The 27,567-nt window shown below is 41.9% G+C and overlaps 3 protein-coding genes across 7 annotated transcripts in view; all 3 read right to left on the reverse strand.

Annotated features, from left to right (window-relative positions):
* RB195_018341 (uncharacterized protein) overlaps nt 1-890 on the reverse strand; it is a gene marked incomplete at both ends in the record, with an annotated part of 8,061 nt that extends 7,171 nt beyond the window's left edge. Inside the window, 3 exons of the mRNA XM_064185736.1 lie at nt 492-592; nt 648-739; nt 800-890. Coding sequence (XP_064041617.1) covers nt 492-592; nt 648-739; nt 800-890 — 284 coding nt within the window. The remainder of the gene's footprint in view (nt 1-491; nt 593-647; nt 740-799) is intronic.
* A 1,292-nt stretch (nt 891-2,182) lies between these two features.
* On the reverse strand, nt 2,183-7,325 carry RB195_018342 (uncharacterized protein; the record flags this gene model as incomplete). The annotated part of the gene is made up of 9 exons (XM_064185737.1): nt 2,183-2,263; nt 2,326-2,428; nt 2,486-2,601; nt 5,912-5,998; nt 6,087-6,177; nt 6,234-6,364; nt 6,472-6,547; nt 6,605-6,677; nt 6,821-7,325. 9 exons carry the CDS (start codon nt 7,323-7,325, stop codon nt 2,183-2,185), a joined length of 1,263 nt encoding a protein of 420 aa, XP_064041618.1.
* A 2,054-nt stretch (nt 7,326-9,379) lies between these two features.
* RB195_018343 (uncharacterized protein) lies at nt 9,380-26,761 on the reverse strand (the record flags this gene model as incomplete). Of its 5 annotated transcripts, none has more annotated exons than XM_064185741.1 (17): nt 9,380-9,424; nt 9,478-9,554; nt 9,630-9,674; nt 9,727-9,734; nt 9,815-9,907; nt 10,973-11,101; nt 13,685-13,800; nt 13,870-13,974; nt 14,035-14,123; nt 19,814-19,874; nt 19,927-20,086; nt 20,142-20,251; nt 23,788-23,851; nt 23,981-24,096; nt 24,608-24,718; nt 25,879-26,013; nt 26,624-26,761. In XM_064185741.1, the coding sequence occupies 17 exons, from the start codon at nt 26,759-26,761 to the stop codon at nt 9,380-9,382; spliced, it is 1,602 nt and encodes a 533-aa protein (XP_064041620.1). The 5 variants fall into 5 exon arrangements, with proteins under 5 accessions (XP_064041620.1, XP_064041619.1, XP_064041621.1 ...); XM_064185738.1 differs by lacking the exons at nt 9,380-9,424; nt 23,788-23,851 and adding exons at nt 20,417-20,540; nt 24,153-24,216; nt 24,415-24,545 and having other exon boundaries at nt 9,479-9,554; nt 9,630-9,734; XM_064185740.1 differs by lacking the exons at nt 23,788-23,851; nt 23,981-24,096 and adding an exon at nt 20,393-20,401.
* Between the last annotated feature and the right edge of the window lie 806 nt (nt 26,762-27,567).

A 27,567-nucleotide genomic window follows, 5' to 3' on the forward strand; every position in this document is an offset into this window, starting at 1 on the left:
TCGTGGGGTGGTGCCTTTAAGACACCGCGAGAGGTTGCCCAAAAACTAGTCTGACAGTCGTCTGCCATTTGCGGAAAAATTCGAAACGTGAAAAAGTTGAACAGATGGGTGCTGCATGAACTGATCCCTTCCCGAAAAAAAATGCCCTTTTGATATCTGTTTAACGCTTCTGTCACGCAACAAGAACGATCCATTTCTCGATAGTATAATCTTCTAATTAGAACTGGAGGAGAATCAAGGGAATGTTGGTTGTGTGCTGTTTATGATTAATAGAGTTCTCATCGTTTCGTTTTATTTTTCTGTCAGGAATTTTAGTTCTTTCTTCTTTCACTCTAATTTGCTGAAACACGAATTAGAACTCTTCAGGCAGCAGTTTGCTGCTGTTTCTTGGTTTATGGGATGAATCTTTTTGCTATACAGTGTTGCGTTGTTCGGGATTTTTTTTTTGTTCGAGTGTTGATACTTAGTTGATTTGTCAAATTCGTCCTTACCTTGTGACAATGAAGCAAAGAATTGCGCAGACGATGTACAGAATGGCGGCGGAAATGGCGAAGAATGCATTTGACACCGGACTTGTGAGCATGTCGAAGAGCTGCAGATAGATGAAATTCCAGAGGTAATGCGTAGGGCTTTCGAGAAGTACTGACTGTAAGTATTACACCTATGGAAAGATGTACAATGCCAAGAACGCCAGCGCACCCAGAACAGGGCCATTCTCTTGCTACCGTTCCTAGGGCATCTGAACGAATTCTTGTAAGTGTATTCTTCGCGAAAAAGACACACGTTTGTGCACACTTACCGCCGCTTTGGTAATTGTGTAAGACATTAGATGGCGTCACCCTTAAGGTTGGCTGAATCAAAGGTTGTTGGTCTTCCATCCTTCTACTCATTGCCACTCGTTTAACCGCAATTTGCTGCTATTGTAATACAACGACTCATTCATGAGAATAGAGGCAGCTCTGTATGAAATGGCAAACATTGTTCTGCTTCATCAGCGGGAAAAAAGTGGTTTTAGCTCAGAAGAAATTATTTGCAAGAACAGCTACACTGCAATAAGCAAATCCTGAACAAGTAGCGGAAAAAGGAGAACGCGTTCGACATCTGGAAGGAGTACAAAAAAAACGATAAAGAGATTTGTTACAACTGATAGAGTATCTTTTGGTTCGACTGAAATATGCAGCCACAAAACCTTTGGAAGAATGGCATGCCGTTGAAAGTCGATGAGAAGTTCGTCCTTGGAGAAGATCGGATCATTAGCGTTGTTTTCTTTTATAATAACGTTGCGGGGAAGCGAAAAAGGAGTCAGAAAGTATTTTCCGTTATTCTGTCTCTCGAATTTCGAGAAAATTCGAGTTTATCATCAAGAAATTGTTAGCATGTAAGGAGATTTGTACGCTCTGATTCGGGGTTCATCCTGCGGAATACAATTCAAAAATACATTGATAACGTAGGCTATCGGAAAAACTAGATCATTATTCTTATGCTCACAAAGAGGCTCAATGAGCATTTGCGCTATTACGGAAACAACAAGTAAGAAAGAAATATACTCGTTACAATCGCATTTGTCTCTACATAAGCAGAACACGAAAAAAAAGAAATCTTCTGAAAGAAACTTTATGAAAAACTGAAAAAATTTTCTTGATTTCCATAGGAACGATGTCAAATGAGGTAGAGGGAATGAATAATGGGAAAATTGCTGAAGTGAGGATCATTTCGATGAAGACGCATGCGAAAGAGAAGAGAGAGTTTTCGAGCTTCGTGTGTTGTGTAAAACAGCTGCAGCTGCCGTCCAACATGTATGAACTTCACTAAAACGAGGTTCACGGGAATTGCTCGCAGTTGCATTGACACGTGATTTGGTTGCGTTCCTTCCAACAACAACAAGAATGCCGCGTTTTGCTGTTGTGGGCACAGTTACGCGAGTTTAAGATGGTTTATTGATATGTGCTCGCATACTCGTAACAAGCGAATCAGGCGGTATTAATACGTTTAATAAAAAAATTTAAAAAATATGTAATCCACTGCTTCTACTGACCAGAACGGTGGACAAAGAAGTTGAAGAATTTGATTCACTACTCCACTCATACAGAAAAAGCTCTGAGCTAAGGACGAAGATTAAGTCAAAACATGCCACATAACTTCCACTCGAGCACATCGGTTGCATGAAACGTAAACAATCCTGCTACTGGTTGAAAGCACTAGGCGACGACAGGTCTGCTTGTGTCTGTTTTTTACCACTTTTCGTCATCTTTCTACCAATTGACTAAAATATTAAATGGAATATCTTCTGACGTTTTCTAAGAAAACAAAAATGGCCAGACTAACTTCAAGTGGCGGCTTGTTCCACAGTGGAGTGGATGAGGCAGCGGATGTAGACTGACGCAATGAAGGCCTCACCAATGAAAGACACCCAGCAAATGCAGAGAAACTAAAAATAGAAAATGCATATTTCCATGGCGCCTTCAGTAAGAATTAAGGAACAGACTGAAATTTATTGTCATGGGTAAGGAAACTTGAGACGAGAGGCTGATAGAATGGCTGAAAGTGTGAGTCGAAGCCGTACATTTCGAGGAGCATTTTGAACTCACACAGCTCGATTTTCTGCAAAAAAGCTGTTTTTAGATACACTTTTTTTCTTAACAAGGATAGGCTGGCACCAATTTTGTTATAAGAACAGCTGCCAGTCGATGTTTTCATCGAATTACAGAAGCGATCATTCGCAGTTTGTTAATATTGGCACAGAGGCGCTGGAACCATTTTTTGCCGTGCATGTTGCTCTGCGTTGACAGCGTGGTAGGTAGCAAATATCGAGTACCTCTGTGCTTCTTAATTTTATTCGACGAGGATGAGAAGATAAACCAGTGCAGCCCCTCACCACCCTCTCTTTTGTCAAGCAACTAGGAAATCCCCAGCTTTGAAATCTGATACCTGTAGTTGTTCTGTTGTGAAAGGAGTAGGGCAACATTTCTGTTGGACATCAGACACAACCCAATTTAAATGCAGTGTTTGGGGAAATTCTGACTCGAGTTCTTATGAGTATTACATTGCATAAGGACTCCATTTGTAAGTATCACACAGCGAAAACTAGTTCAAATCAGGGAAGGACACTAGACATTTTATGCAACGAAGCAACTCTTTACATCCATAGGATTCACGAAATCAATTCTCGTAGAGTGAATTTCATTACCGTAGAGGTGTGACTAACTTTATCGGGTAATCTCCCCAGCGATTCACTTTGCGTGGCCTCTTCTCACCAATCTGATGAGTGTAAAAAGTTGTCCCGTTGGTTAAACTGACGCCTCGTATGCTTCTGAGGCCTCCTATTCATAATTTTGTAAGGTGCCTTTGGCTTTTCCGCTGCAATAATTGGAAACTTATTATAGTAGCGCAAATGAGCCCTATCTTTGAATGAGAAGAGAACCTGAACCTTGAACTTTTGCCTTATTCTGTCCTTAATGTTGGGAGTGAGGATGCATTTCATACAACGAAACAACTCTTTACATCCACTATCCAACTCCATTATGAGAAGATTATACTCGCGCACGCGCGGAATTGCGCTGTAATCTGCTCATAATGCTCGGTTTTGTCAAGGATTTGCGATCTCCGAGCTCCTTTCATTGCCGCATGTTTGCTTTCTGCGAATTCACCGTAAGAGCCTAATGGGAACGTTAGTCAGCCAACACTGACATTGAAGCTCTCAATTATGTATCTATTTTCTTGGCGTTGAAAACCGCGCCACCATGTTTCTAACGCCGTCATAAAAGTTTAGTTTAATTATTTAACTATTAACTATACCACTACTATTGAACTATTGAAGAATATTTTTCGAAAAAAGATCGTACTCGCCTGAGGCTTTCATGACAAATGCATGTAAAATTGGGCTCTTGGCTATTTCTCCACATAAACCTACTTCCACAGATCCGCGACTAATTCAATTCCACAACGCAACGAAGCAGATATTTATTTCAAGACTTGTTGAGAAAAGACTGGGAGCGTAAAAGCCCAGTGATGGAAGTAAAATGAGCATGAGAAAGGCGCATCAACGGAAATATGTGTGGAAAAAGCTCTTCGATCCGTTGGATGCTTTTTGTGTGTGGTGCACTTATTTCGGGAAAAGTTGAGGTACGAAATCTTTTTCCCCCTGAAGGCTCTGATTTGTCAACGCTTTCACTTTTCTTTGGCCAGTCATATGTTAGATCTGTCAAAATGTTCTTCCCACACCAAGAGAATTTCTTTTCTCATGTAAAATATGCATTGGTTAATAATGCAACCAGCATCGGTATCAACAAAACTTGTGCACTCGGTTCGCAAAGCTTCGATGTCACTGTTCCAGAATAGGAATTCCATTAGAGCTACGAAAAGTAGGGGAAACCAGACTTGGAAAGACCGTAGTTATCGATTATTTTTCTGCTCGGAGCTGTTAAGGCGCTTCAGCGGTGGTTAGCGACTCTCCGTTGAATAGCATCTGAGCAGAGAAAATCGGTATTTATCTTCAGTGAGGAGTGGTTTTTTTGGTCCTTCAAAAGCTGTGGTCAGCACAGTGGTTAGGAGTCACCACCAAGACGGTCGATGGTGCAATCCTTCCAGGGGCAACGAAACCCTTAATTCCACCGAAATAAAGCAGAAGAAGCTTGTTTGAGGACACTGACGTGATACAACAATGGTCATCATAAGTCTTAGTATGCATAAACGTCGATTAACCTCTGCCATTACAAATAAATTGGATCCGAGCGCGTTAGCGGCCAAAACGATTCATCAGTTCCAACCACTCTATTCGTTTTCATTTCTTTCACATCTAGCCTTCTACTTTTTAGAACAACAGAGTTACGAAAGTGCATAGCGTATGATTTGGTGATGTTGACTACGATAGTGATTATATTATTATGTAGTTGGCCAAACAATCTTCGTCAAATATTTTGTGCTCGTTGAAACGCATTTCTATGTTAGGGGAAATGGGATGATAAGAACCAGAAAACAATCTCAAGAATCTCATGTTAGAGTCCATGACTATGACGATTTTGTCGTCAGAGAAGCACGTCAGAAAAGAGCCGAACCAATCACGGCAACCATAAGAGGTCTAAGATGCAAAGATACACCTTCGATGCAGCTGCTTGCTACTTAGGATACAGCGACATCCAGGACACATAGTGAAGAGATACGTTTTCAAAATCCTATTAGCTCGAACTAACTTAGAACGTGAAACTCCCTTTCCTTAATCTGTTCCTTAAAAAGTAATGAAGTTTTCGGAAAATGAGTACACGGCATAACTCATCACTAATTGTATGGGTTAAAATGTTACGAATCATATGAGTATGTCGCTAAACAGCAGCACTGAAAGTTTTCAAGCCAAGCTGCTTTGTTAACTAGCCCTGAGAATTTTGCTAAACCGAAAGCGCCTTGAACGTTATGAACTTCTGCACAACACGTGGTGAGCAAAGGTCCACATGAATATGCTGTTGTCGGTGGTGATCTTATTTTAAAAAACAGGAAGATGCAGGAGAATGCATTTGTGAGCCTTGTCGCAGAATACTGTCCATTCAGCGACAGTATCTGCTGATGTCTGAATTCCTTGGTGTTGTGCTCAGAACTGCTACCGCTGTGATCTGCTGAGCTTCATAATGAATTCATAAGTCTTGTTTTCAGCCGTCTGTACACTCAGTTGCCACATTTTTTTCAATTTTAACTTTAACTGCCTCTTGTGAACTTTTTTTTCATGAAAAGCTATTAAGATTCTTCTTTTTCTCTTTTTTTTTGTGCACCGTTCTAATGCATATGAGTAAATGATTAAAAAATCTCAGTTTACATGAATGAGTTTAGAATTTTTGATTACTTTGAGATAATGAAGTGGATGGTGCTTTCGGTGCATTTCAAACTTCATTCTCGATTCGAAAAAGGGAAAAATGGGCCGCACCTGCTTGGAAGTGGCCGTTTGCAGTCTTTCCAAAGAAAGCCCGGGATTTCGCGTCATCACCACTTCGATTTCGGTCATCACCTGACACTGAACGGTATTCAATCTTTGGGGCTCGAGGGTGTGTCGTCCTCGGTGATTCTGTCAGGTGACATGGGCGAAGAGAATGAACAACAACCTGAGCTCGGGTCCTTTGGCGATTCTCCTGCCCACTGCTCGCCCTCAGCGGCAACGATTCCTCCCCATGAGTGGAAACCAAGAGATCGGAACTGGAATGAAATTAGAAATTTTGCGGGTGAAATTCGAGATTGCTTGCAGAACTTGCATTGTTTCTTCGATGTTCACATCGTGTCTATGCCTCTGCACTAACTGAATCAGTTTTTCGTACTCTACGAACTCTCCATCAGGTGCCAACGACTGCAAAAACAACCGCCATGGTGACGAAGGGGAATGGACCTGAAAAACGCATTTGTATTCATAATTCTTTCTGCTTAGGAAGGGGATAGAGGCGAGATCGACAAAAAACCAAAGAACTTGGAGAAAACGAGACGCAAAGAACTTACACTCGGAATGATTTCTCCAAAACATTTGATTAGGGATGGTACGCAGAGGTAACCGCGAAGTTCGCGATCGTACAACCTTAAGGAGAAGAGGCGATTTTAAATGACGTCTTCTTCTGGGAAAAAACGGTATCACCTGCACGCTTCAAGAATATTTGCAACTCTTCTGTTGCTAAGGTTGTCGACAGCATTTTGAAGTCCCAGCATATCTTAAGAAGAGACTAAATCTACATGTATTCGTCAAGGATCCTGCACATCAAGAATAGGTGATGCCAATAAGCGATACGATTTATCTTCGAGATATGTGCATCTTTTTTGCTACAACCCTAAAGTTTTTCGCCAACGTACAAACCTGGAAGCGAATGTGGTATGGAAGCAAGTTTCAGATCAAGCAGCGAAATAGAATCACTTGATGGTAGTGGTGTTTCTTCACGAATAACGAAGGTTTTATCGAAACGGGAAGGTCCAAGAAAATTGTTGGGAGTGAGAGGGCTGTCAACACTTTCACGAGTAGTCGAATAAGGGTGTTGAAGAGTTTCGTGGTTTGGAATGAATGAGTAATTGAATTTGAAATCATCTCCACGTGACCTCGGATGGAGAATTGGAGCAGTGCGTCGGGGTTCAACCAGATGCATCTTGTCTGCTTCGAGCAGACGAGGTAATTTCTGGGCTGGAGTCGGCTCCAAAGAGTTAGATGTACTTTGTTTCATGCGTTCGCTTTCATCTTCAGTTGAACCTTTATTGCCGGCTACATGGCCAATCTTGGGTAGAACAGGAAGAGTAATAGACCGAGGCAAGTTCACCTCACTTTGAGCAGCAATAATTCTCCGAATGTCCTGTGGCAAGTCATTGCTCATAGAATTTCATCGGATATCAAATAAATAGATAAGTTGGCCAATGCTCGCCTGATATGTTTGTAATTAGTGGAAGCAGTCGTGGATAACAGCAGCCATGGCAACAGCAGCGCCTTCCAGCCGTCTGTTCACGTGTACTCGTGACTTCAAAGAATTGTTCCGCATTTAACGGTAGTACTGGTTAGTAGAGAGTTCTTGGATGCAAAATGAGAGCACACGAGAAGATCACATGAAGTTGAAGTTCGATATGTTCTTTCGAACAACCAGATATTAAGAGAGAACAGATCTCGCACAATCAAATTCACTAGTACATATTTCGAAAATGTTGTATAAAAGTGTATAGAGGTAAAGAAGAAATGAAAGAACGTCCTTCCATCTCGTTAGGATCGATTACTTTGCAATCGTTGTCGATTAGTTCAGAACAGAACCGCCTGCGTTTCGGGCTGGACGTACGTAGCTGAGTGCAAGTGCACGCGGCGGCAGCCTCACAGTATCCCACAGAATGGATGAAGATCCACAAAGTCACACAGCGTCGTGAATGCTCAACGAATTCGGTTGTTATGGGTTTCTGAGGATGCGCAAAATGCTATAAAAGAAGAGTTTCAAGTTATTTTCGTTCACGAATTCTTTCTAGCCGGATTAAAATCTCCAAAAGGTTGGCATGCACAAGCCATAGAGAAAAGAATTCTGTCGCTTAGTGTTCAGACAACGAGAGGGTCGTGCGAGCATTGCACGAAAAATATGCGCATATACTGTTCAGAACAAAATGTGCCAAGAATTTACGTCGAGGTGTCGCTAACGGTATTGGGCGACAAACATTCCGCCCTAAGACATCAGGTTTCTCTATTTTTATGATATCTCTGAAACTGTTAGATAGAGCTCACCGTTTCAGCTTTTAATGTGCTCAGCGGTTTTTCATCACGGGTTTACAACGAGCAAAACTATGCATAGTACGCATAGTCGATGGATGGATCAACACCTACAGGCGAGATCCCTCAAATGCGTCTGCATGCAAGGTTTAGTCCATACGATTCGTTCGTTACGTTTAGTTCTTAAGTATTTTTAGATAGAACGAAAAAAAAAACTAATAAAACGCATTACGAACCTATTACGATAAACACGTGCGACTCCTTAACCCTTAAAATCAGGAACTTGAGGGCACTCAAAGCCATAAGTCCGCATGAAGTCTGCAAGAAGACGTTCGACACTTCACTTCAGAAAATTAGGAAAATTCGTTGCCTTCAAGCAAGTTGGAAGCAAGGTAGGGAGACATTCCATTGCCGTAGCACACTTTGCGTGCCATAGTTTTGTGAACTGCACTGACCATTTTGTCGGAAGGAGATGTTGTGCCGACCTCTGTCTCCGAGTGCTTTTTAACCTCGGAATCTTGGATTTGTGAGACGTTCTCATAACGATGTTTGTGAACTGCATCCCGCCCTCTAAATTCTGATGGAGAGATGCTGCATGAGAGTTTTCCCCTGAGCATTGCCTTGAAAGAGGGAACAAATGGAGAAAGAGAAGAAGAGTGTAATTTAAATCCAACATTTCTAATAAGGTGGTGATAACTGTTTGGTGGTTTGTGTCTGGAATCGTTCATTATAAAGTCACAATACGTGGCGAAACCGTTGAAGTAGATAATGTACTTATCAGTTCAAAAGTCAACATTTCCAAGCTAATGAATAAATGGAAAACTCTCTTCTCGTAGGAAGAAATGCGATTTTTTCTGGTGATAGTGAATTCCTTCAGTGTTGTTAAATTTTATTTAAATTATTGCACTTCAAAGTCAAATGGCTAACTGTCTGCCTTGAAAAAAGAGTTGCATCGCTCTCCGAAACTGACCATCTACAGGAATCATGAACTTAGCCGCAGGAGTCGCTTTGCACCGCTCTGTAAAAGCGGTGAATTCAGTGTGTCGTTTTACTGGTGGAACTTTTAAAAAATAAGCATGTGAGCTTTCGATAACAAATGCTTTATAAGCAAGGTTAAAAAATACACAAAGGCATTATGGAATTAATTTCTATACATCCCGTCACAATAAGAGCGCCTCAGTTATTTCATTAGTGATCTTGACAACATGTTCGAATGAGTGGAGAAAGTGTTTCCTGAACACAAGATGTTGTCCTAAATCCGACCACATCAAGCACCGTGAGCAAACCCTATCCGGGTAGTAATGAGGTTCTGTTGGAAACTGCTGTTTGGGTGGACGTGGAAGCGCTTGAAGGGGTTCTTTGTCTGGAAAAAAATTTCATCCGAGTTGCTTAATTTTGATCTATGAAGAACAAATTTCTTTAATAAAAATAGCGGTACCTGGAAGGAACAACGATAGAGATTTCAGAAAAGTTAGTGGGGCTCCTTGAGCGGTAGGAAGGATCTAAGGAGGAGGCTTGAGAAGACGAAGTTGGACTTCGAGGACTAAACTAAGTTTGAAACTCCACAAAACCCAACGAAATCCTGTCTAATATTGACAAGCAAATTCAACAGTATAAACTAACCGTATATTAAACGTTGGTCTTTTCGACTGTGATCCGTCCGTAGGACTGCGAGAGCGTGTGTATTCAGATGAAGTATTTGTCGGACTGCGAGACCTGCTAGGGTAAGTGCCGATGTCTTTTTTCGTCTTTTACATGAACGAATTCTTCCATGAACCAAAAACTCTCTTGTTGATGGGACAATGGACAAATTAGTTTCTATCCTCCCAAACTAATCTTGTACCCAGAGAGATGGAAGCTTTGTTTGCGCTAGGTCGGATTCAGACCTCCGATCGATCGCGCAGCCGCAGGGAGACATCGTACCGACGGCGTTAGAGCGCCCCAGGAATGAGATAAACAAATAAATTTCTACAGCAAAAAAAACCCTCTGTTTCCTTTTCCAATGCGTGCTACTTCAGTACAATCTGAATATCGCTTACATATGAAGACGAGCATTTTTCTGTGCCTTTGTTTTGGAATGATTTCGCACGAAAATCGTTCAAAGAAAAAAGATTTTCGTTGAGTTTTTGAGAAATGTTCTCGGCATCGCACAAGTTGAACAGATTTATCACGCCAGTTGCACTGCGTTCAGTAAACGGACCGCAGTACACAGAAATACTTGTTCTACAATTTGCTCCATCTCCTTTTGCAAAGCGTGTCCGCAAAGTTGACAGCTATTTTTGCGTAAATGGATCGTTCTCGATCTGAATGGGATGCCTCTTGCGACCAAAGCAGAACAAACGGCTCCAACGTTCCTAGGTCTGCACGATTGAGATTAAGAATTGGGCTCAAGCTGTCTCGGCTGCGTTTTTAGAGTTCTTTAAAGGCATCACTCCACGAATTTGAGGTGGTACGGATTTCAGGTGGAGTATTCGTATACGGGAGAGTAGATTATGGAGAGAAGGGTGATTCAGTTTCTCGTTTTCATTTCTCCCTAAGTGTGGTAAAAAACGGCCCGGAAGAGACGGCTTCGAGCGTTCCGGAGCGCTATTTTCCACAACGAGTTCGACTTGAGCGCACCAGCCTTGCGCACGCGCCGCATCTTCCGGGCCGTTTTTTACGGCAATTAGGAAGAAATGGACGGAATCACCCTCTCCATAATCTACTATCCCGTATAAGAATACTCCACCTGAAATCCGTACCACCTCAGATTTCGTGTGGTGATGTCTTTAAACGAATCACCTTGTAACAAAGGTAGATGTGGCATCGGGAGTGATAGGAGTGGTTCTGAGAGCGAACGATAGTGTGGATCCAGGCCGACACAGAGAAAGCTGCGAAGCGTCACGAGACATGTTCGGCGTGATGACGGACCTAAAGAGATAATTCAGAGCTTCAGTTGCTGAAATGCGTTCATGTTTCTTCTACGAGCGTGATAAGGGCCACATAAAGGTTGTTCTGCATCACATTCGCACTGTACTCGTATACTCGTATACGAGTTACCCCTTTCACCGGTTTGATCGTGAGATCCGCGCACAATATGAAGTCGACCGTTCTCTCGAATCACCACTTCCACCTTTCAGCACGAAATTTCGCCTCCTCCCACATCATGTGATTCAATCATTAACCCCCCCCCCCCTTTTTTTCACTTTTTTGTGAGTTCAAAAATCACCTCGAAATTCTCGAGAGTCAACAAAAAACAGCATTTCTTTTGCGTTCACTTCCCTTCCCATTTCTAAATTTCATTTTCAATTGTTATTCTTTCTATCTATTTTCAGCTTTTTTTCCGGTACGTCATTGAGTAAGTTCCAAGTTCGACCTTCTTTGAATCCTGGCATCGTAGAGTTTGATTGTGTACTACTTTCTTAAGCTGAACCAAGATTGTTATTGATCTTTATTCTGGCTAACGTTTCGGCGTCGTCGCCTTCTTCAGAGCCTGGAAAAATCAAAGACACGTGTAATCTACTCTCTCAAACGCCTCGTCATCCCACAAGATATGATTTAGCAAACAGATTATTTAAAAGCAACGTCAGAAAAGCAGACCAGCGCTCACCTTGATAGCCACGAAATCGTGATGTTAGCACCAGTTGTTAGAGTTTATTGTATTAAGTTGGTCAGAAGGCTTGACCAGATTTCTAGTAATTATAACTTTATTGTTCATAGATACCAATCAAGAAAATAATGATTATCATCATCCGCTACGCTTGTCCAGCGCTTTATTAGACTATGAACTCTAGAAGTCCAGGCTGTGAGTCGAAGAACTGCAGAAATTTCACTTCACAATTCTTTACGCTCATCAAATCGTTCCTCTCGTGAATCCAGCTTCAGTGTTCGGAATCAGCAGATTGCGATAGAGCTCCCTACGAAGTTCGGCAATTTTCTGGCGACTAAGCTTTGCCACATGAGATCAGGCGTTGTCGTCAGAAAAATCCCGAACTTGGTCGAGAAGTTCTACCGCATCCTACTTCTTCTCCTGACTTGGTCCCGTCTGACTACCGTTAGTTTCGAGCGCTGAAGCTACATCTACGAGAGAAAAAAATTCTATGATCAGAGAGAACTGAAAAGCGAGATTTCGCGCTTTTTTGACCTGCAGCCGCCAGAGTTCTGGGATTCTGGAATTGATAGTCTAGTGACATGTTGAATATAAGTAATGGATCACGATAGTTATTATTTTGTTGATATCTGTGAACAATGAAGTTATAACTGTGTGAATGAAGTGAAATTTGATTCAAGATTTTTGGACCAATCTAAAAATTGATGAAACAAAAATAGTTCATGTATGTGGTAAAATTGGAACAGGAATTGCTCCAAAATTCAATGACAACATTTGAACGAGAAACGTGGTGAACTGTACTGTAGTGTGCGCTAATGAGGAGCGGAATAAGACGAGGAAAGCCTCTAACACTTCCCGAGGCAATGGACGAGTTTCTCCCTTGTATCGTATAAATTTGAACAGAAATCAACGTTGCTGATCAGGAATAGGCGTGGTCCGTACACAACAACCGCCAGCAACGGTCAATTTCGCAGTTTTTTTTGCCCTTTCGCTGCAAAACTACCGCTCAGGGTTTCTGGCATACAATAAAAACTGCAGGGATATTTGATTTTGAATGAATGTCGTAGAAAATACCATCAGGCAATTATTGGCATTATTGATATCGACGTATTTTTGTTATATGGGAATTTATATTTCTGTTATATGGTAGAGACGTTACAGCTATTTTTTAGACTGATCACTGACCACATATTTTTACATATTCGAAGAAACTTTCGAACTTCCTAAGGTAATCTACGGAATTCTTCAGGAGTACTTTTTTCCTTTTTTTAAGTAGTTTTTTTGTAACTTTTTTAACTTCGAAGTAATTTCTAAGTAGACTCGCTTTCTTCTCTTCTTTCTTTCTTCTCATGTTAGTATGCATCTGCGTTTGAAAGCCAGTGTTTTAAGTGATTCTTCCTAATTAAAGCCTCGTCACCCTAATTAAGAATGACCACTTCTTGTCAGGTAATTGGATCCGGGGATGCACGTAAGTGAGTAATGTGCAAAAGTGTAGGATTTTTTCTCAATTCTTATATTTCCAAAAAAGTTCCTTTTGGAAAAACTTTGACGGTGATATTGACTAAAAGTTTCTCCCCCGATAAGGTTCGCCCACGTAGTAGCAAGAAGCTATAGAACTAGAAAACTAGAGCTGGAGAACCATGAGCTACAGAGCGGAGTTGCACCACAGCGTTGCCTAAGAATGAGTACACTTTAATGGACATGACATAAAACTAGCAGGCATGGAGCTAAAAATGGTTTAAGAGGGAGCACACAAGAGGGAGCAATCGCAGCTGCGGATGCAGAAGGCACGCACTGAAACTGCTGCATAGATCTTTTTTGAGTTGCCTAGAAGTGCGTATTTTGAAATTTGTAGAATGTCACAAGCGACAGTTTTAGCAAACCCTCGTTTCGCGTTGACTCACCTTCCCGGAACAGTTAAAGTGTTGAAACTGCTGCCATATATTCGATGTTGATTTCGTGTTGAAAGCATGGAAGCTGAGGAACAAGAACCCATCCTAGACCGCATTTCTTCCATACCCTGGCAAATAACACTTCAAACTCTCCACACTATACGAGATAGTCACACAGAAGAAAAGTAGAACCCCACCTGAAAGCGATGTTTCATGCGTGCATATGCGGATTTGAACGTTGCACGGAAATTCTGCGAGATAAAGGCGTAGAGGATCGGATTGATGCACGACTGGCAGTACGTCTACAAGACGAATTACAGCGTTTCCAAGAAAACGCTAATGAACAATGAATTTTTTTTTACCAAAGCATTGAACCCCATTCGCATATACTTCAGAAATGGAGTATTGGATGTTCGACAAATATAGCCAAATGACGTCAGCAACTCGTCAACTGCAATCAGCTATGAATGTGCTTCCGGAGAACATGGAACGATGAAAAGGAGCCATTTTTACTAAGTTAGGAAGAGTGATGATGTCTCTGGGTTGCTCAGCAACCGAATCTCCTCTTTGCAAATGGTAGAGTTCAGGAATTCCCTGTCGCACCATGAAATTCTATCCTTATCCACTCTCGAAAAAAGGGAACATGTGGAAAGCTCGTGCAAGTAATTTTGCGTCAAATCGGACATTGGGAGCCAAGGTAAAATGTTAGCATGAAAGAGATCATACCTAACTGATAGGTACATGACTGTTAAAGTAAGATATGCATACTCCGAAAATTCCACTGTAAAAGTGGTGTGCCGCAAGGTGGAGCACTTTCTCCCTTAATCTACCTTTTATATGTGACGGACCTATCAACTTTTCTTGGGGCTCAACTTAAATGTATGCAGACGATATTGAGATTTACTGTATCTACAGCTCGAAGAGCCGTGATGTAATGCGCTCCTGTTCACAGTCTACCGCGCCTACTGCTGTCTTCTGGGCATCCATCTTGGCGTCTCGCAGTTAATCCTAGCAGATCTTGCGTTATGCATCTTGGCAACGGCGGCCCAGTAAACTATGAGGTCAACGGAACACTAGGAGTACTGCTTAGTTCTTCGAAGAAGTTTTCCAATCACATTGATAACATCTTAAAGAAAAAATTCAGGTACTATACTATTCACAATCCTACGCAATATTCGCTGCAATGATCTAAAAATCCTTGCGTTGCTGTATAAGACGTTCGTTCTACCTTGTTTGGAGTACTGCTCTCAAATCTGGGGTCCAAAAAATACATAGCTAAGATTGAGAAAGTCCAAAACCCTCACGGAGTAGTTTTCCTTAGAATTGGACGTAGGTACCGAAACTTACCCGGTTACAGTACCCGATTGAGACTATTAACATTGAAGCCTACGTTGTGTAAAAAATAGTCTCAAATTAATCTTTTCTTTCGAGTACTTCGAAATGGTGCTAAGGTGGCGCCCTGTAAATACTAGGTCTTTAGCAGTTCCATAATAGGAGGATTCGGATTATATAACGTAGACCTCAACAGAAGGTACTCTCATCTCTCTATTTTGTTCTTCATTCAAACTGCTGAATGGCTCGCCCCCTTCCTATGCATGTGCTTATGGCTAAAAAAAAACAAGATTTCCAAATGCGGGCTAGGAGAAGTTGATGTAGTTCAACTTTCTAACCTAGAAATTCCGTGAACTTCTTCTCCCTCTTTCAGCCCTCTCCGGTGGATAGCTCATATTCCTTTGCCACTCCTAAGATCAACCGCCTTTCCTCCTACTTTGTCGATCTTCTGAGGGCATCCCCTAAATTCGTCTTTACGTTAACCTTTCGATGCCTCTGATTCGTTTGTTTTTCTTTTTCGTCTTTCACGGTTTGTGTTTGTTTTAGTATTTGTGTCGCCAGTAGCTTGATTGCATTTATTTTTTTTTCTACCTACACGTTGAATCATATAATACACTTGCTTCGTGCTGCTCCGGGAGTTCGGCAAGCAAGCATACTGGCTCACCCCGCTCAAGCGGTGTGCAGAGATGGAAGCACCAGTATACAAACGGCGTCATAATATTACATTACGAGTGGTTTTCTAAAGTTTGTCAACTAGGATAAGACGAGAGTTTCAGTCTTGTTGAGCACAACACCAGATGAAGAACTAGAGAGTATTGCGGAAAGAGTAAAGAAAGATATTGTAGGTATATATATATATATATATATATATATATATATCGTTAGTATTGTTAGTTTCAGGATGACTGGAATCATCCTCAAAAGTCAGACTGCACATGTTCTGTTGCACAGAAAGGAATAAAAAGTAGTAATTTATGAGCGTCATGGTTACGACTGTCTTCGCCAATAGTTTGGACATGGATTTTCAGCGCGAGCCACTTTTCCTGTTTCGAAGATACTTCCTCTTGGGCCCGAAGAACTGAACAGCTCGTTCCAGAGAGCGCACAGATCAAATCAAAGACTGAGAGTCATCCAATTAATTCCAGTAGTTGGAATATTGCTTCGCAAACATTACCTGGATCTAAATATCTGACTATTTGCGTCAGCGTAACTACTTCAAAAAGTTCTATTTTTACTCCAGGAAAAAGAGGAAAAGTAGCTTTCCGCTTACATGAGACACCATTCTTGTCGGGCCCTAAAGGCATCACTCCACGAATCAGAGGTGGTACGGATTTCAGGTGGAGTATTCGTATGCGGCATAGTAGATTATGGAGAGGGGGTGGTTCCGTTCATTTCTTCCTAATTACCATAAAAAACGGCTCGGAAGATACGACTTCGGGCGTTCTGGCGCACTGTTTTCTAGAAGGAGTTCGACTGGAGCGCGCCAGCACTGTGCAGCGCCGCATCTTCCGGGCCGTTTTTTGCGGCAATTAGGAAGAAATGGACGGGATCACCCCCTCTCCATAATCTAATATCCCTTATAAGAATACTCCACCTGAAATTTGCACCACCTCAGACTCGTGGGGTGATGCCTTTAAATCAAGTCTCTAGATACAAAAAAAGCACACAACGAGAATCAATCATTTCCTCAAAGCAGACAAAGGAAGTTACAAAAAAATTAAGTAGTGAGTGGAGGAATAGTTTGAAGTCCTTGTTTTCAACCTGAAAATCCTCGCAAATCTGCGGCTTACGCGATGCCCTCCACAGACAACCCTGATCTCAGGAGCAGTTCCGGCTCTTCTAACCCGTTAAATGCAAAAGTAGCCGAAGATGTTCCCTTTTTTCAAGTTGATACACCTAGTTTATACCAAACACTTGTTAATTTTAATTACGTTTATGAATAAAAATTTATTTTGATTTTACTAGATTTTAACGATTTGAATAAAGGAATAATAAAACCGAAAGTCAAAATAATGTCATCGCGTGTAGCGAGAAATTCGCCATCAAAAGATTAGAACAAGTTGCCCAGGCTTAGAGAAATAAGAGATGAGTGCAGAATCTGCAGAAAAAAGTACGAGAGAAAGAGAATGGAAACGAAGAGGATCAATTTCAGGAAATTTTACCTAATGCGAACGACCTTATATTTACCCTACCTGCTCATCCCAATCAGATTGAAGTCAAACACGGCCACTAATTTCGTCTTACTGAGGGCGCAAATTCAGAGGCAACAGAGGCTCAAAATGCGTACGACAATGACAGAAAGTAAAGACCAAAGTAGAAGTAAACTAAGTTTAAGCAGAAAAACAAAAAAAAAAAACTAATTTTCTTATATGTTATTAGTTATGAAATAATGGCTTGCCACTATTTTTTGAATCCGCTCTTTAGTTTGAGAGCAAACGCACAGCAACAATGCAATTAAAGTCGACTACGAATGTAAATGGATTGTTGCTGATATATGCCGCTTTCTGGAGGCGAATTTCAAGGCGGAGCATATTTTCGGAAACAGCTGTGGTTGCCCTTTTGGTAATATTTTTCTTTTTTCAAATATTCATTTTCCAAATTTAGAAAAGCATGACATCCGTGGACACATGTACTTACCCTTGTTTTAACAAATTTGTGCGCAGTATCGATTGGATGTTTCGCGAATCTGTAGAATCATGACGAAGGTGCAAACAGTGAGGAAGCTCTTATAAAAAAGCGTGACTTGAGAGATTTTTGCAAAAACACGCATAGGTTTAGGAAAACAGATTCGGAACTCTGCAAATGGTGAAAAAAAAAACTTGCAAGAAACAATATTATAAGTTAACGACGCTACTAAAAAGCATCCAAATCCTACGGAGAGGGAGATGAGGAGAAATGAAATCCGCGCAAGAAGTAGACGGAGTAGACTGGAAGATCTCTGGAATTCACTCCGATGAAAGTGGATTACTGCAGTAGTCTATGCACTGAGATCGATAACGCAACAAAATAGAAGTTTTGTGCAACACAAACTTCCAGGATATCTGTCTAAGCTTAGTTTTCTGCTGGAAAGGAATTTAATCGTCTCAGGAAGCTAACTTCTCCGGGCAATGGCTTCGACACTGATGCTAACGCCCTTAGCCTACATAGCAAGTAATCCTAGAGCTTTATACTGAACTCTCTTATCTATTTTTCAAAATTGCTTCACTCTCAACAGCATAGATATGCGTTGAAAAATCAGCGATCAATCAATGGAGGTGAACAGTGACCGCTTAACTAACTTAACTTTAAATTGCGTTACGTAGAAGCTTCTACCTAGCTTCTATCTTCTAGGCAAAAGTAATGATCAGACGAAAGACGCAGTAGATCAAGTGGATAACGTAATCGCATGTGTTACAAAGTATGAAACACAGAACAGTTCTTTGTTTTGACCTGAGAAAAATGTACGCCGTACCCAAAGATTACAGTCATTGAGAATAATGTCTTCCTTCTGATCGCAACACTTATGACACCACCTGAGTCTCTGAACCATCACTTTATAAATCGGAACCACAAGTCGTCTGTCTGCGGAATCGCTTACACAGAGCTTGCTTGACTTGTAACATTCAAACTTTGTTGCAACACCTCCCTCTTCTTCTGGAAGTTCAAGGATCACGCTAAGGATTTTGGACTTTGGAAGACAGCCAGACTCCAACTTCGTGGACGATGCCACGCTACCGCAATCCCGTCATGAGCGAAATGAAGACAAAACTGTTATGCTTACACTTCCTAAAACCTGATCGTTAGCAAGACTACGATGCAAAATACGATAGACGGGATCTCAGTTACCACACAGTGCTTTGCATCCACTGAAAACCTTTTTGGCAGGTAAGCGCCTGACGTTTTCCCATCACATCCTTTTCTTTTCAGAAGCCAGCCGTAAGCCACATTAAGCCGCACGTTTACTCAAGCTTTCAATCTGCTTCCATTTGCAGGGTGCAAAGAACAAGAACCCGCACGACGTGTGCCATGCTACGGTGTTTGTCAACAAAAAAGCTTCTAAAGATCCTGCTTCGCCTTACAATGCTGACTGATTACCAATATCTTCATGACTTTCGTCACCTATCGCAGTAGTACCTATACCGTCTTTGTTTGGAAGCAGTGCGTCAGAAAATTGACGATGTCGGGATTTTCACATGTATAGATATGTATGTAGTGTGGTGAGTATCAGCGTGATCTCGCTGAATTCTCCCTAGTACTCCAGAAAAAGCGCATGTAGTAGTCCTGTAAGCGCTCGTCTCCTACAACAATGCGAATTATTAAGCCATAGAACGCGACTAACTCTGCCCTCATCCAACGTCTGCAACTTAGCCAATATAATGCTAAAGTAAGCAGCAGAAGCTGCTACACCTGCAGAATCTTAGACGGATTCCCTCGCAGATAACGTATTCGTCGTATTGCTCTTGTTAGTTGGCATCGTGGGGAAGACGGGACCGCACAAGGCTGTTTCTCCCTTTTCTGGAGTACTGGGAAGACGTGAGCGTGTCACACTCAAGCCTATGAACAACACACCACCTCTATCTATCCGTGAGGGGATCCCAACATATCTATTCCGTGATATGCTACTTTTAAACATAAGATACAGAGTGAATGCTGCCTTGTTCAGCTCAGGAGGTGTAGTTCACTGTCAGCCTTAAGGGTCCCTCAGCCTGCGCGATGCGTCAAAGGCTGAGGTTTACCTCCCTCAGCCTTTAACGCATCGCTTCATAGACTACATTTAAATGAAGATGTATGATCTCGATAGAAACAAATTGAAAATGTAAGTGAACGTACTGATAGTTGGCATCCAGCACACAGTGTACATGACGACAATTGAAATGAGCATTTGTACAATCTTAAGTAGGTTACTTCAAGCAGTACGAAATTCAGCAACAGAGAACTTCCACCTGTTTCTTATTCGCTTCCGCAACCCTTGCGCTCTTGTGCTTATTGTATGCATTGATCGTGGACGTGGCAGTTTTTAGTTGTCGGCTGCTTGAAATCATGGGAATAGTACTGTATCCAGAAAAATGGACAGCGTCAGTTGCGGCTTTGCTGAATGCCACCCTGAAAGTCGTATTACGACGATGAGTAGAATAAAACACAGGAAAATCGGACGCACATTGCTTGCGAAAGGGCAAGTCTGCCTTTCGACGAGGTATAAACGATGACTGCGACTCGTGCGTAACAAATCGACATCGTTACCACCGGAAAGACGATCAGGAGGAGCATCTGAAGAAGTGCAAATAATTATCTGGAGTATGTGCTCTACATGTTCAATTCGATTTGATCATGTTGGCTTCCACTCAAGTTCTTTAGGAAAATTCAGAGCTAGTTAGAGATCACTGCGAAATAGGATGGTCGTAGACATACCAAGTAGCGCTAAAATTGGCTCACAAAATGTATGCCGTACGTCGGTTCTGCCAAAAGACTGCAACCAGGTGACATGGAGGTGCAACTGAGGCGGTTTTGAATGGCCTCTAACCAATATCCTTCATCTGTCCATTCGGCAGCACGCATCCTGCCATAATCCACCGGTCAACGACACCCGTTAAATATGCCCTTCGAACTCAGTTGAGATGAAAGCGGTCATTGAAGCCTTGCACAACCAAGGCGCCCTTACTCAGCACATAAAGGTAGCTCGAGGGTTGTGTAATAACTTCAAAACCGAAGTTTCACAATTCTGCGAGAATTCCATCACCGACATGAGGATGTGGGAGGGGCCGACAGGGTGCACAATTCCACCGCAAACATTCACGGCCACTCTCAAGAACACAATACAAAGGCTGAACTGGGACGACATGGGAGTGAAAGTCGATAATACAACCGGATACAACCGCTAAGCCATCTGAGCTTCGTTGTGGTAATATCTAGTACAACATAAGGCAAACGAAAACTGGCCGAATTTGACTAAACATGTGAAGGCATTGGTCCTCAGTTGAATCTGCCAAAGGCGTTGTAAATGAGAGATGGATGTGTTCGCATGCCTCATTTGCGTTCAGCAGAACGAGTGCACCAGCAACGTTTATCTGGTTGGGGAAATAACAGGAGAAAAGACCAGATCCCCGATCTGGGCATAGGGAAACAAGCGATCTAGGTATGCGGATATCGATGATGTAGGGAAGAAGACCATAGACACACGGTCAGAGCTCGCCTCTTAAGCACCACTGTGCTTCCTGCTTTGATCTACGCGTCAAAAATCTGGTTACTTCGCAAGCAGGAAGAAGAAGAGATCAGCGTCATTGGACGTTCATTCGAAGCAATGACGCCAGGGATATTCAACTACACACAAATCGCGTTTGATAGGAAAAGCAAAACAATGGGGGCGAACAGTAATGCGTCCTAATGACCACCTTAGACAAGAGCCGTGAGTGACTGGGTTCAACGTTCCACCAAACCCGATACGAGAAGACCTCGAATCAATGGTCAGACTTTCTAATAAAGTCATTGAAAGAAAAATTTGATGGTCTTCGTGTCCCTTGCGAAAGGAGAAACCAGTGGGCGACTCTCCCATGCGATCGCTACAAATGGAGGAATTACTTGCGCTCGCCACATTAATTCGAAAAACAACGGACTCAAGACAATCGATTTGGTTTGTTTATTGATCTATTTTGGCAAATAGTGTTTTATGTTGTGAGAAAAGGAACCAGTTTGCGCAAATCATAGTCCTGGAGTAGTTCTTTCGAGGAGTTTCTTCTAAAAGGAATAGAATTTTTTTTACTTTTCAAAAACTACATGTTCATATTACTTTTGCACAACACAATCTCGTCATTCCATTTTCATAAACAAAGCGAAAACAATGGATAATAATTTATATTACGATGAATAAAAATGGTGATGAATGAGGATGTTAGAGCACATCGAAATTGCAAAGGAGCTGATCTTTCTGATCAAAGCTCGTTCACAATTGGAAGATAATTAAATGCACTGCACTGGAAAATTTTCAAAGTTAAAATCTTCCAGGAGTAACACTTATACAGCATTCATTTTAAACCGGGCAAAATAATCAAAGACGGGTGTAGTGCAGTAAAAGGTTCTGCTGCCAGAAGTGCGAAAGTTAGACTTTCCTTGAATCTTGGAATAGAGATGATGTTGTTGATAGTCGAATTTAAGCAACAGCCAAGATTGTTGACAAACTTTCTTACGGCTAACGTCTCGGCATTGTCGCCTAAGGCGACGATCTTGTTTGTTAACAATCTTGGCTGTTGCTTAAATTCGACTATCAACAAGGTTCTGCTGCCTGTGCGGTTCGAATCCGCCCTAGTACTAACCAACCGTTTCAATCTTTCGGGGTTGATAAGTTGGTACCAGATTACCTGACACATCAACTCATCACCGCAGTCGCTGTTTAGGCTATACACGTGTTCGTAAACTTCAAGTGATTCTGAATTGAACTGAACGGGTGGTACATCCTCAGCAAATTGATTAACGCCAGAGCCATAATCCTTTACCCTTCACCGAAGCGCACAGCTCCCCCGACAAACAAAAAAGTCAACATTACGAGCACTCAGATCCATCAATCCGTTCGCTGGATGTCGGGAAAAGAAGCCTGCAAAAATAACTTAGAGCACTTTACGAAACGGTGGAAATTTCAGCGGACGCTGATAAAGAAAGTTGCGAAAAGGGAAAGCCAAAAACTTTGAGCACAATACTTGTCCTCAACTTGTGGGGGTGCTGGAATCACTTTGTCGGACGTGACTTCGATGAAGTCCGTACAGATGACTTTGAATGCTCCTTGAATTTGTGACGGGAGTTATTCGTTTTCACCAAAATATTTATGAACTGCGTTCTGATCCCTACTTCTGGTACATCCCAACCTCTGGAATTTTCTTGAAGGCAGTCTTCAAATTAGATTGCAAGGCGATAAAAAAAGAACGGGACTAACAAGTCCCGCATTTCAAAAACCCAACAGAGCTAGTAGGATGTATGCAGAGTACGTGCAAAGAAAACATTTTTGCACCCCAGTGGTACCACGTTTTGACATGAACTCTAAGATTTCACTGGGTCTATTGTTACACAACTTTCCAGTGCTACTTGTTCCACTTACGGACGCAATATACTACATTACAATTTCCAGCGTACCAAGAAGAAAAATATCAACGGCGAAACTGGCGGAATACAGAGGACTAGGATTTTATAACTGCCAATATTACTCCTGCGAAAGGTCGGCGCTGTATGTTCGCGGGCGATGAAATTTCAAGCAATTCGTTTGCGTTTAAAAAAAGACGCCTATAATAAACTGCTGGGACTTGCTTAAACAAGCGATCGCATATCTGTTTATCTTTATTTACTGTGCACTTTAAACCTTAGTAAGGGAAATTTAAATACATTAATACAGGAAATGCTCCCGTGGATGTCATCACTCCTCCACCAGAAGTATCCAGTACCTTCCAAAATGACCGTCATCTCTACTCCTTGAGAATGACGATGATTATTTGCGATAGCTACCATCGTTTTTCTTTCAAATTTTCTTAGTACGTATGAATGCTTATTAGTAGGAAATGGCATCGAATGGCATTGCAGTTTTCAGGCAAAAGAACGAAGAAACAATATGACAGCAGAAATTTTGATTTCTTATAAAGCAAAACATTCGTAAAGCCCAATTGAGTAAGAGTAACAGAGGAATAGGACATATTTCTCTCCCGCTTCACTAATAAAGCAATCGTCATATTGCCACTTCTATTTTCCTAGTCTGCATCTCGCCAGAAGCCACATGAACACAATTATTAAAACGGGCTTCTACCTGGATACTGGTTGCCAAGTCTCACCTGATAAACAGCATACACCCTGTTCAGCTTGATTCTGGAGTAACCAAGAAAACCATTCGGAAATCTAAAATAGCAGCATAATTGTACGTTTCGAAGCTCGAATAGTCGTGTGTAGAGGTGTCTCCTCCATATTGAGCGTACTGTCGTGCTTAGCTGAGAAAGGCAGTGTGTTCGTAATGTGCAACAAACCAACCTTCTTCTGCACCAATGAATTCGGTGTCCAGACAGCGAGATGTTTGTCTCGTAGTCAATACGAACAGCCGTCGGAATGGCTAGAATAGCGGATAGCAACCAGATCAGCAGAATCACCTAAGAAATATTCGATTACAAAGCGTGTCATCTATGCGCCATTCGAAATGTCCCACTTTTTTCGCCCTTCCAATTGAAGACAACCACATTGTTCTCATCGGATACGCTATCGCGAGATACCTATGTAAGAACAGATTTCATTCGCTATTTCAGATCTATAGACAGTTATCTGTCCATGCACCAAGCGCCCTGATACCTTTTCAGTCTTCCTTATAAAACAACGGGTCATACACTGAAAAACTCATGCACTTTTAAGGGGCTTTTCGGATTCAACAGATTTGGTGGCCTGGAAAACGTCAAAGCACTCGTCCAACCAACCGTTCGAAAGAGATCATAGTCATGGTTAGAACGGAACAAAAGCAAGTAAATTGTTGAATGTAGTGCACTGAATAGCAGGCGAAGCGACCCATAAACCATGTGTGAGACATGTACTTGACGAACTGAAACTTCTGAATTTCCCAATATATATCGAAATCTTACAAAAAAAAAACCATAAAGAAACAGTTCACACCATAATTGGGACACAAAACCAAATCAAGCACAAGTCGGCGGTGCTAAGTGATGCCAGAAAGACGTTGGTTACGTTCCGCATTCGTTTGAAGCGATTCACAACGAAGATCACCTAAACAGCACAGTCGGCTTCTCGTGTATTGCTACCGAACAGCGACTGCTTTTAGCGCATTGTAAACTACGTAATTGAAAAGTATAAAAAATGTCGTTCAATTAGATGCATGGAGACGTTTCCAGCTTTTCTTCGCCGTTTTTCGAGTTTGAGCTCCACTGCATCATCACTTCTAAGAGCGCGCTATGAATATTTAAGGAAATCAGCCGCATGAAAAAACCTTTTATAAGACAGCCATGCATATCTCGTCGTGTGGGAGGTAACTTAAAACTGAGAGGGATGGATAGCTAGACAAATGTGCTTCCAATTCACACCTACGGGGAAATTCTGTGGTAAGTAACAAGACAGGGAAATTCTGTGGAAGGCGTTAGCTTGAAGTGGCAGTAACAGTGGCAGTCAGGGTAGCAGCTAGTAATCGTTTCAATAGTCCTTGGAATCGAAATGCCTGCACTTCCCCAGAATAAAAATTATCTGCAAAGCCAAACGCTCTTTGTTATACTCGGCGGCTACCGAAAGCGTTCTGCTTATAACACTGACATCTTTTCTAACAAGGTTTCCGCTAAACTTCCCCAAACATCTGCCTGCGCCTCATCCTATCAACAAAACAACAAGTAATCCGAATCCGAGTTGTATCCTTCTGTCTGAATTCTGACGCAAACTGTTTCCATGTGCACGTAAGAAGCATCTATGCAGTTACCTCAAAGTCGAGTTGAATCAAAATGCTGAATGAAACTCTGCATATAAAAACGAACTACCAGCATGAAAGTGAAAAGAGACGAAGAGCGGACATAGGAGGCAGGATTCGGGGATTAGCAGCTCAACACATCAGCAAAGGCTCCTCGTGAACAGTTCTACGTCGCTCCATTCTATGCGCAACGTCGCGAGTATGTTGAAATCTGGCCGCCAGATGGAAGAATTACGAACATAGCATATGACAAAGTTCCATGTTGGAAAGTTGGCAAACTTTTCAAACATGATTCAATAATGATGGACCTCTGAAGTGATTATGCTATTATTTACTAAGCATGCGTTACTTCCACACAGTAATACATAGACAAATTCATTTGGAGCGCTGAGATCCCGCCGGCATTTTATGCGCAAAATTCTTACCCCAATGCACAAAAATGCACTTTTCATGGAATATCTAATTGAATCACTACCATTGCATTTCCGACGGTTCCAACCAGAAAAACAGTGAGATACAGCAGTGCAGGCAGAGCAGCCTCAAAGAGCTCCTCCTCCGTGAGGCCGAAAAGCAACGTGTCGGGAACTATGGCGCATCCGCCCACGCATACCTAAAAAATCTTCATACATTTCTACGATCAAATGTTATTCTTCTTTTCACTTCTGCTCGATTTACTCGTGTTCTCTGAGCGTCACGGGTTTCCTCTCTTTTTCTCAAAATAGACCACACAAATCGCTACCGTAGTATATGTTGGGGCGTTTGCAACGAAAAAAAGTCGCAAGGCAATTCTGCACGAAGTTGTCGACACGTGAAGGTCTAACCGCATTTCATTTAAGAACAAATGTTGCATGGGCTGCAGCAGCGCAGCGGCTGGAGGTCCCTCTGCGACTGCTTGGTCTTCCAAGCCATTGTAAGGCAACATATGCGTTCGTAAACTTCAAGTGATTCGGCCATGCCCACAGGGATTGAGGATAGTTGCTAGTTCAACTTTTTACCCTCAAAACCCTACCCTAACGCAGATGCGTTTTTTTTTTTGAATCGTCGTTATGCACTCTATTTATTTTTTCTTGCACCACATTAATCTTATTCTTGATGTGCTTGCGGATGAACTACAATTCGGTCTAAACGTTGAGAGAGATTTCTGACTTACTCTGGTGGAGAGATGGTAACAATAACATTTTCGCAAACGGCACTCTCCGATACATAAGTGGGTCACTTACCTCGAGGAACTTGTGCAATGGGTGCGAGCAGTTGCACTGAGCTGAAGTCATGTTCTCCCAGTCGAACTCCTCGTCGTATTCGTACTCGAACGCCTTCTCCTCAACCATATAACACAACGCATCTTCCTCATTGTCCATAGTCTGCGTGATCAAACTTTCAAAAAGTGGTTTGAGGTTGCATGGAAACAGATATGTCCTCTAAATACGGAAACGATGACAGAAATTGCACGTGATGAGGTGTGCGAGTGATGAGGTCGCTAATGGCTAATGCAATGGAAGATGGGACTTTGCTATGCTAATTTGTGTTAGGCGGATATCATCCAGAAGACAAGACCTTGCAGCGCCTTACTAAAGTCTCGAGAAGAATTATTTGGCGGAATATTAGAAGGATGAGTTGATTGCTCAGTGAAGAAAGGAACCTTCACGGTCATAAATTCGGAATGACAGAATTAGGAAGTTGTTTATACACACTAATGAGGTTCGCTAGTATAGAAGGAGAAAAATGTCAGCGCACGCCTTTAAAGTTTTTATAACTCGCTCACCTAAATACTCCGCTGCTTTCGAAGAAAACAGTCCCGTTCGTGCAGACTAATAAAAGCGGTCAAAAAATTTAACAAAAAGCTTCTCCTGCAATTTGCTGCTATATACTAAGTGATGCCAGTAGTATGGAGAAGCACGATCCAAAGCGTTTTAGCTCCATGAGGGCAGCTGAGAGAATCTCGCCTGTTTTTTTCAAAGAGGCCATCGTTAATCGCTGGCAGTGCAGTTTAAAATGTCGAGAGTAGCTGTTTACAGAGATAGAAGGATGAAAAGAGCATGAACTGCTTTGCAATTTTGAAGTAACGGTTATTTGAGCAGCACGCAGTAGGCTAAGAAATCTAGTCTTAGCACTGCGCTTGGAAGTAGCTCAATTACGTACTCAGTTTATGTTATAAGTGAGAACA

The sequence above is a fragment of the Necator americanus genome, chromosome II (assembly GCF_031761385.1).
Source record: "Necator americanus strain Aroian chromosome II, whole genome shotgun sequence".
Classification (NCBI taxonomy): domain Eukaryota; kingdom Metazoa; phylum Nematoda; class Chromadorea; order Rhabditida; family Ancylostomatidae; genus Necator; species Necator americanus.